Source organism: Globicephala melas, chromosome 19 (genome assembly GCF_963455315.2).
Source record: "Globicephala melas chromosome 19, mGloMel1.2, whole genome shotgun sequence".
Lineage (NCBI taxonomy): Eukaryota > Metazoa > Chordata > Mammalia > Artiodactyla > Delphinidae > Globicephala > Globicephala melas.
Genome location: NC_083332.1, coordinates 44,889,464 through 44,898,710, shown reverse-complemented (window position 1 = coordinate 44,898,710; position 9,247 = coordinate 44,889,464). Strand labels below are relative to the sequence as shown.

The 9,247-nt window shown below is 49.2% G+C and overlaps 1 protein-coding gene across 7 annotated transcripts in view; it reads right to left on the bottom strand.

Moving 5' to 3' along the window:
• Positions 1–293: 293 nt before the first annotated feature.
• CDH3 (cadherin 3) overlaps positions 294–9,247 on the bottom strand; it is a 108,026-nt gene continuing 99,072 nt past the window's right edge. For 6 of the 7 annotated variants that reach the window (XM_030863550.3, XM_060289517.1, XM_030863547.2 and 3 more), the window contains 5 exons: positions 8,674–8,898; positions 5,310–5,516; positions 3,319–3,449; positions 2,803–2,949; positions 294–1,171 (listed from right to left, as the gene is read on the bottom strand). In XM_030863550.3, coding sequence (XP_030719410.2) covers positions 962–1,171; positions 2,803–2,949; positions 3,319–3,449; positions 5,310–5,516; positions 8,674–8,898 — 920 coding nt within the window. In that variant the 3' untranslated portion in view covers positions 294–961. The remainder of the gene's footprint in view (positions 1,172–2,802; positions 2,950–3,318; positions 3,450–5,309; positions 5,517–8,673; positions 8,899–9,247) is intronic. The other variant, XM_060289520.1, reaches the window with a different exon arrangement.

The following is a 9,247-nucleotide window of genomic DNA, read 5'->3' as shown; positions in this document are numbered from 1 at the left end:
CCAGGGGTAAGCAAGTTAACGGTTCTCACACAGAGTTAGCAGTTCTGAATCTGTAGGGAGGACAGCAGAAGGTTTGCCCCTACCTGGGCCTGTCAACAGATCCTGAGCTTCCTCTACCATCAGGAGGAAGCTGGGGGGAAGCCCGCAGGGCTAAGAGCATTTTCTCCCCCTTGCACAACTCTCAAAGTTCTCGAAAACCACTGAATTGTACACTTTAAATGGGTAAATGATATGGTGTGTGAATTATACGTCAATAAACTGCTATTAAAAAAAAAGTTCACTCCCCTGGCACCTCTGGGAAAAGTTCCTTTAATAAAAAAGTTCTAGTACATTTACAGCATTGTCATCACCCTTCCTCTACAGCACTCGATAGGGAAAGTAAAAAATAAAGGACCACCTAAACACGCTCGGTATAAAAACGCAGTAATCCATTCAAACAGGAGGCCTCGGGGTCCAGACATCAGAGAGAAATGCAACGCGTGAGGGCACATGAGCCAGGCAGCTCTGGCCTGGGCTTCTGGAGGACCCCAGGGGCGGCTGAGGACCTGGTTCTAACTTTTTGAAAATAGCATTAAAAAAAAAAAAAAATCCAGATTGCAATAAGAGGCCTCTTTCTAAGGAGGAGGGTCCATTCCAGAGAGAACGTCAACATGGGGGAGTCAGAGTCAGTCCAGGCCCGGTACACAGGGCTGAGCATCTTACGGCAGGGGAGAGACTCCCGGAAATTCAGCAGCCCTGGCCGAGGCTAAGAGGTTTCCACTGTTGAAATCAAACTGCCCGGGTCCCTCCATGCTGAAAGGCTTAGAAACCTGCCCCTTTAACGTCACGCCTCTTCCCTCCAAGTTGCTAAGGCTACTTCTCAACAAGCTTCGAAGTCCCTGGCCGAGGTGGGGACGGAGACCCCTTGGAGATGCAGCTGCGGGCCTGGTGTTTAGGCCCCCGGCGCTGCAGGCAGGGAGGCCTAGTCGTCCTGACCCCCGCCATACATGTCTGCCAGCTTCTTGAAGCGGCTGCCCCATTCATTCAGATAGTCGTAGTCTTGGTCCTGGTCGGAAGCAGAGGAGGTGAGCGAACTCAGGGAGGCGGCATCGGAGCCGCTGCCCTCATAGTCGAACACCAACAGGGAGTCATAGGGTGGGGCCGTGGGGTCCGTGTTGGCCGCCTTCAGGTTCTGGGGGACAGAGAGCAGGGGGTTAGGAGCTGCGGGATCAGACACCTGGCAGCTGTGAGAGCCCCGGCAAGTTAACTGAGCCTGCATTTCTCCATCTGCGAAGCCAGCTCTCCCCTCCTTTAAGGTTTTGAAGGTTGAAAATGAAATAATGCACATAAATCCTCAGCACAGGGCCCAGCCTGGAGCGAGCGCTCAGTGTGACAGGCCAGCAGTTCAGGGTGGGGGCTCTGAAATCAGACTGCACACACGATGTGTAAACTTAACCTCTCCGTGCCATTTTTCCCCCCCTCATCTCTAAAATGGGAAGACTTCTTATAGTTTTAGAGGAATAAATGAATATACGTAAATATAAAAGCACTTATTAGCATAGTACCCGGCATATAGTGGAACACTATTTCCTCATTTGTGAAATGAGGAAGACAACAGGTTTCCTACTCTGCAGAGTTGATGCAGGCAGGCATTAATTGAGACAGTATCTGCAAACTGTCCAACACAGATATTCCGGAAACTGTCTTCATCTAACTGGAGGGAAAATCTCCTGGTTATTTGGCTCCAAGGCAAAGTTGCCCTGAGCAACTTTCCCCAGCCACTTCTGTTTTTGCACAGGATTCTCAAATACGCTCAGGCTAAAGAACAGAGTCTGACCACCAGGCTATTTCTAGAAAGCAAGAAAGGTAAGAAGGGTTCAAGCCAAAGTGAGGTATCCTGACCACCCATTGAGCTCTGTGCCCACTGCTGCTTCCTTGAACTCCCCAAATCCATCCATCCTCCCCTCCTTCCTTCTTTCCTCCCTCCCCTCCCATCTCTCCCTCCTCCTTCCCTCCCTCGTATTAAAAACCTCCTTTAACTGACTGCTATCAAGGTACCAGGCTGTGCTAGGCTCATATCACTCATCTTCTATGTACCTAGGTTGTGGTTCTCACAACCCTGGCTATATATCTGATTTCTTTGGGGAACTAAAAAAACATCAGAGCCTAAAAAAAATGAATGTCTGGGTCCCAGGCACTGATATTTTTCAAAATTCCTCAGATAAATCAAATATGTGACCAGAATTGAGAATATCAGATACACTTAGCTATTAGCAACAGTAGCTATCATTACCTAATACATGTTAGGTACCAGGCCAGCGGTTCCCAAACTTAAATTATCTGGGAATCTTTAAAAGAATTCTGAAGCTCCAGTCACATCCGGATCAACTGAATCACAGTCTCAGGGGGTGAGTCAGAGGCTCCGTTTTTGATGTTCCCTGTGCTAGCACGGTTCCAAGTGATCCTGCATCCAACCCCTAAAGCACCCTACGACAGAGGACACCAACTCTGCTCCAGATTGGAATCACCTGAGATCTTTAAAAATTCAAATCCAGGGAGTCTGGCTCCAGAGTTTTCTCCTGACAACCACTACATTTGCTGAATAAAAAAATAATTCCTAACCTATTCTTAACCACTCTGAAACTTAGGGTTTTATGGAGGAGGAACAGAAGCTCAGAAGTTACTCAAATATGCCAGAGGTCACACGGCAGGTTGGAGGTAGAGTCAGGATTTGAACCCAGAGCCAAGACTCCAAGCCCGTCTGTGCTCGTGCTGCTGATGCTTGAATAAAGGGCTGCGCTAGGATGGCCCCCCATGCCTCACCTCGATGATGAAGTTGCCAATTTCATCTGGGTTGGCTGGCCGTGGACGGTATGCGGGTGTGGGGATGAAGGTTGGCACCACATCGTTGCGGAGAACCAACTCAGGCCGGGCCTCCAGGCCCCGGTGGAGTTGGGTGATGTCATAGTCCTTCATGAAAGGGGAAGGTCATGGGATGGAGAAGGACCCTTCCACTCCCCCCGTTTACATTTCACCCTAGTTCCGTACCATTTGGATGTTCTGGTTCATGGGTAGGTCTTAGAAGACAGATAATGTCAGAGATCTCTGAAAGCCCTAGTTTCCAAACCCCCTCCTCCCCAGTTAAGCACAGGTTCAAGGTCAAGGTGGCTGGGGCCAAAGAGACTAGAGCCATGGACCAGACACCCTCTCAGAAGACAGATGCTTCAGACCAGGGTCTGGTTGACGCAGCTGACATGGTTAATTGGTTGACCCAACCATCCCTGCCAGTGGCTGTGGGGGCCATCCACCTCCCGACCCCCAGACCCCCCAGTGCCCCACCTGGTCCTCCTCGCCACCCCCCTCTTCGCCGTAGTAGAAGACGTTGTCACGGGTGTCATCTTCTGGGAGCAGAAGGGGCTCCTTGATCTTCCGTTTCTTTCTCACCAAAAACAGGAGCACCAGCAGGAGGACTGCAAGAGATGGGGAGTGTGAATATTCACCCCCCAGCAACCACACGGCTGGCCAGGACCCACAAACCCCCAGAGCCCCATCTAATTCTAGACCCCTCTATTCAGTTGCCAGAGCTTAACACACTTCAGTGGCCCCCTTGCACCTAGGAAAATCCCTGACTCCCATCAAGCCTACAGGACTGGCCCCTGCCTGTCTCCAAGCCTCCCTGCCACCCAAGTCTAGTCACATTGGCCTCCTCGGGGTTCCTCAAATATACCCAGCAGTCTCCCACTTCAGAACCTTCAACCAGGCTCGTGCCTCACCTGGAACACTCTCTATGCCTATGCATGGCTCTCACCCTTGAGCTCTCAGCTTAAAATCACCTCTTCCTACTGGCATTCTGACTTCATTCCCCCACCTGTAATTCTGTATCATTTTACTGTCAGTCTTCCCATATTGGTGGTACTGGTCCTTAAGGAAACCCTCCTTTGTGGGGATGGGAATCTCCCAGCAGATGTTGCTTTTCAACATGACTCTTTTTCAGTCACTAGGTGTCCTCTAATAACCATAGACTTTAAGTTAAAAGCAAGACAGTGTGGGCTTCCCTGGTGGTGCAGTGGTTGTGGGTCCGCCTGCTGATGCAGGGGACAAGGGTTCATGCCCCGGTCCGGGAAGATCCCACATGCTGCGGAGCGGCTGGGCCCATGAGCCATGGCCACTGGGCCTGCGCGTCTGGAGCCTGTGCTCCGCAACGGGAGAGGCCACAGCAGTGAGAGGCCTGTGTACCGCAAAAAAAAAAAAAAAAGCAAGACAGTGCAACTTTGATATAACGCAGTAATGTGAACTTAGGTGCAAATGCTATTTTGGCATTTTAAGAGAGGGACTAGGTTTTAGTAATATGGTTTGAAAGGCTGACAGTCTATTTGGACACAGTGGGGACTGGCCAGCTAGTGCCTAGTTGCTCGCCTTACCCCCAGTTAATCCCATATGAGGAGGGTACCCCCTGGCCCTCTCTATGGCTGTTTAATGTAAGAGGGTAGAGCCACTGTTTAGCTTTCCCTTTTTTTCCCTGCCGGTGGAACCACTGTCTCCCTCTGGCCAGACAAAACTGACCTAGCCTTCTTTGGGAGCCCATGGGTTCTCACCTCCTTACCCAACTTTTTTTTAATCCATAGCAACACCTATTTCTCTGCCAGATTATTTGTCGTTTGCTCGCTGCACTGGAAAGTAAGCTCCATGAAGGCAGGGACTGGTCTGTTTTGTTAAGAGTTGTACCCTCAGCGCCTAACAGTGCTTGCTACACAGTATGATGACTAACTAAAGCTTGCTCTTGTATTCATATGTGATTGAATGCATGTTTTCTGTGTAAGGACAATTCAGAGAGTGAAAAAAGCAAATGTGATAGGTTCTACCTTTAGAGCAAAGAAATTAGTTTTTAACTAAACATTTCTGCTCACTAGACCAATGGCTCTCAAGCTCTAACATGCATCAGAATCCCCTGAAGGGCTTGTTAAAACACAGATTACCGGGTCTTACCCCTAAGCTTCTGAATCAGTAGGTCAGGAGTGGGCCAGAGAATTAGCCTTTCTAACAAATTCCTGGTGATGCTAACGCTGTTGGTTGGAGACCACGACTTCAGAACCACCGCTCTAGCCACTAGATGATCTGACAGCAGGGTCGAGTCTGCTCCCCAATGCATCCCCAAAGCCTGGCACCTTCCAGAACCTCCATAAACATCTATGGATTGAATGACACTCTGGGAATTAAGAGTTTAAGGAACAGTTGCACAATGTTGGTGGCCCCTTAGTCCGTGAAGTTCAGGGTAGAATCAGGTCTTCTAACTATCCTGTCCTCAGAAGGGGAAGGGTGCCGGCACTCACACAGCAGAGCCAGGACAGCACCCAGGATGGGGAGGAGGAAACTCCCCTTCCAGCGTTCGGGGCAGGTCTCCACATGGCCGTGGCAGTCGCACACGGTGGCCCTGATCACCGTCAGCTGTTCCTTGTTGCCGTGGTCGGACAGAGAAAGGTGCACGTCGTATGTGTCTTGCTTCAGGAACTTCTTCAGGAACAAGGCCACTGTGTCTCCTGGAGTGGACAGATAATTATTCATCTCAGGAGACCACAAATGGTGGGAACTGAGCACACCATGACGGAGGTCTGAGGAGGCAGCCTCTGCATCTGGGCAACAGGAAGCAATATCCCCAAAGCACATTATACCAAGTGTTAAAAACTGATATTCGGCCAAAGCCAAATTTACCACTGTGGAAAGGATTGTTTGGATAGAAGAATAAATTCATCACTTTATTTAAAATGAATCAATAATCACAGCATTTTTTAAATACGATGTTTTTAAAAAGTCATGGCATGTAGAGCCAATAATTTCTCAGTACCATTAGCTGCTAGATTATTCCTTGCCGCAAAACAAACAAACATTGTTCTTCCTAAAAGATAGCTAACCCAATCTTTTAATATTTACATTAACTGGCCACCTGCTTTCCTATTTGAAAATTCACTACCATTTATTATTGCAGCATTTTGCTCTTGCAATAGTAAATATAATGTTTACACCTCAACTGTATGATAGAATTTCAGTATCCGAAACACGGATATTCTGAGTGAGCATCAATTATTAATAAATCCAAAATGCATATGACTTGGTGATGTAACTGATGTTGTTAAGCAGATCAGAGAGGGTGCTAACCTGTGTTATCCCAGCATTAGTGACTGCACACAAGTTCAGAGATGCCGGCAGTGAGGCTGCAACGGGCACTGTGCTAACCAGCCTTCAAAGGCCCGGGGTGGGCAGCAGGCAGCCACAGAGCAGAAGCCAAGCCTCAGTGCGGCCTGCACGACGGGTATCACTCTGGGGAGGGTGTGCAGCACTCCTGGAGTGGGGAGGGGGGCTGTGTTTGCGGGTGAGAAATACAGAGTCAGAGGCCTCTCTGAAGAAAGGCCTTTCGTTTAGACCCAAGTTTCTCAAAGAGGGCACTATTAGCTTGGATGGAACTATTCTTCATCATGAGGAACCTTCCCGAGCATTCAAGTCCTCACCACTAAATGTCAGTAGTGTCCCCCCATCACTGGGACATTCAAAACCAACCCCACGTTTCTAGCCCACCCACCTTCAGGCTTGCTGGCCTATTTCAGCAGTGACCTCAAGCCATTTTCAGTTCAAAGGCTCTGCATGCTTGCTGGGACCCTCTTAGTTAAAAGGCCAGAAGGGAGAATTCACCCTGTTGCCATTCGGCAGTGGCAGGCAGAGAGAGTTCTGTAGGCTGAATGTTTGGTCTACCAAGTGGAGAGGCTAACATGGGGTATTTCACCCAAACATCCCTCCTGCTATCCTGTTCCCACGCTGGAGGGCTGAGTTCTCAGCTGATGATGGTGCTGGTGGCAGTGTCAGTGACTAAACTGACACTTACTATGTGCCAAGCCCAACTCTGATATCCACCCGAACTTTAAGAGGCAGGTTCTGTTATCCTCATTTTACAAATGCAGACATTGAAGCTTAGGGAGGTCAAGTAAGCAGCCCAAGGTCACACAGGTGTAGAGTTTGGATTAACTCCTCTGACAAAAAAACACAGTCAGATAGAACAACTAAGTCAAAACCAAGAACCGGGTATCAATGCTAGTATCAGGTGTTGGCACCACTGAGCTTTGGGCCTAATGCTCACACTTGACAGAGTCAGATCTGTGATTGTTTGGGAAACAGTGGTGGTGAAGATGACCACTGACGTCTACCGAGCACTGATATACCAGACAAGATGCCTTTCAGGCACTCATTTAATCTTCACAGTGATTGTATGGAGGTAGGTACTATCATGGCAGCATTCTACAAGTAGGGAAACTGCAGAACAGTGAGGTTCAGTAACTTGCCCACAGCCACGAACCTCGTAAATGCAAGGGCTGGATCTTGAACCAAGGCATTCTGGCTCCAGAGTCTACGCTCTGTAAACGATACAGTCAGGGCGGGGGAAAACTGGCTTCTAGGCCACAAGGTGGTGACAGGAGACCAACTTGGGTTCCCTCAAGGAAAGGTGCTGGATATACATCCCCAAATCACAGGAATCATAAAAATGAGACAAGGTGTGTGTCTGAAGCAGGTCTCCCCAGTCCTTTCTGGGCGGGGCTCAGCAGCAGTAATAGGTACCAGGCATTTTGTTACTTCGGGGCAGAACCTGAATGTTCTGGCTCCCCATTCCCCTCCTGGGGGACTCTAGCCCCAAGAGGAAGAGGAAGATGCTTTAAACCAGAGTGAGCAGGGTTTCTCCAGGGGCCTTACTGGCACTTGGGCCTGGATGCCTCTTTCTCACACACCTGGGTCCTTGCCCACTTGATGCCAGCAAGTCCTCTCTCCAGTCCTGTGACAACTGAAAAACCACTCAAGGCTGAGGAGCTCCAGGGGGATGGGAAAGAGGAAGGACAGGGAGGCGGCTGGGAGCAGGGATGTGGGGGTGAGGGACCCCAGCTTCAATTTCTGCTCCACTGCTTATCCACACTGTGCCCTTGGGCACACTATTTAACCTCTCTGAGCCTCATTCTCATCTGTAAATAGGGATAAAAATACTGATCACAGAGGATGGTAGAAATATTAAATATGGAAAAGTACAAAAAGCATCTTGCATATCGCCAGGGTTTGATAAATGGTAAGCTGCAAAGCATCCTGGTATGGCAGACTGCCTGCATTCCAATCCTGGGGCCGTCATTTTCTAACCATAATGCCCTTGGCAATATATTTAAGCTTCTGTAAGCCTTGGTTTCCCCATCTGTAACATGGGTGCACATGCATGTATGTGTGAGATAACAGTACCTTCTTTACAGGGTTGTTGTGAGGTTTAAGTAGCCGAATCTACTTAAAGCACACAGAGCACACAGCAAGCATAGCACACAGCACATAGCACACAGCACATAGCACACAGCACCTAGCACACAGCAAGCATGCTCAGGCATGTTAGCTGTTATCCCCATGCTGGAGTTCTGACTCCCTCATTATGTGAGAGTGAGAAAGGCACATCCCATGTCTCTGGGCCTGTTTTTCCAATTGTACAGGCAGGTGGTTGAGCTAGAATGGTGTTTAAGGGCTCCTGTGGAATTCCAAAGGCTTACACTAAGTTAATAAGCAGCATTTAACTGACATTCTTGAGGAGACTGGTAATTCGGTGACCCACAAGACACTGGGGCAAGAAGGTGTGTCGGGTCTTGGTAGGGGGCAGACACCCATCTGCCACCACCACTCAGTTACCTTTCTCATTGACCTCTGCCGTCCAGTAGATGTCCGAGTCGTGTGTGAGCCGGGCCCGGAAAGGGGAGGTGTGGGGGGACAGGTCCTTGTCTGTGATGTTCAGCACCTGAGGCAAAGGGCTTTGGTTGCAGATGGTGATCTGACGGGGCTCAGGGACCGGGCCATGGTCGTTGACATCCATCAGTGTTAGCAGGAGGGTCCCCGTGCCAGTGGTGGGAGGGCTCCCTGTTTGTAATCACAAACATGATCTCTTTTCAGCATGTGCCCTTGGTTGGGTTGATGAATCAATGTTAAGCTCTCCCAGGACCTACCCAATCAGCCTCAGGAGGGTCCTATTTACTATCTAACTGTAACCTTTCAAGAGCCTCTGAACACTAGCTTCATTATAGATCAAACTAGTGATGACAAATGCATGGCAAACATACCATCATTCTCATTTTGTGTCCATGGCAGACATTACTAACTGATCACAGCACAGTTGCAGCCACTTCATCCAGACAGCCACTACCAATCTATTACAAAGAGAAACCTATTGGCCACCTCAGGGTTGATGCAGTGTTTGCTGATCAGCTTC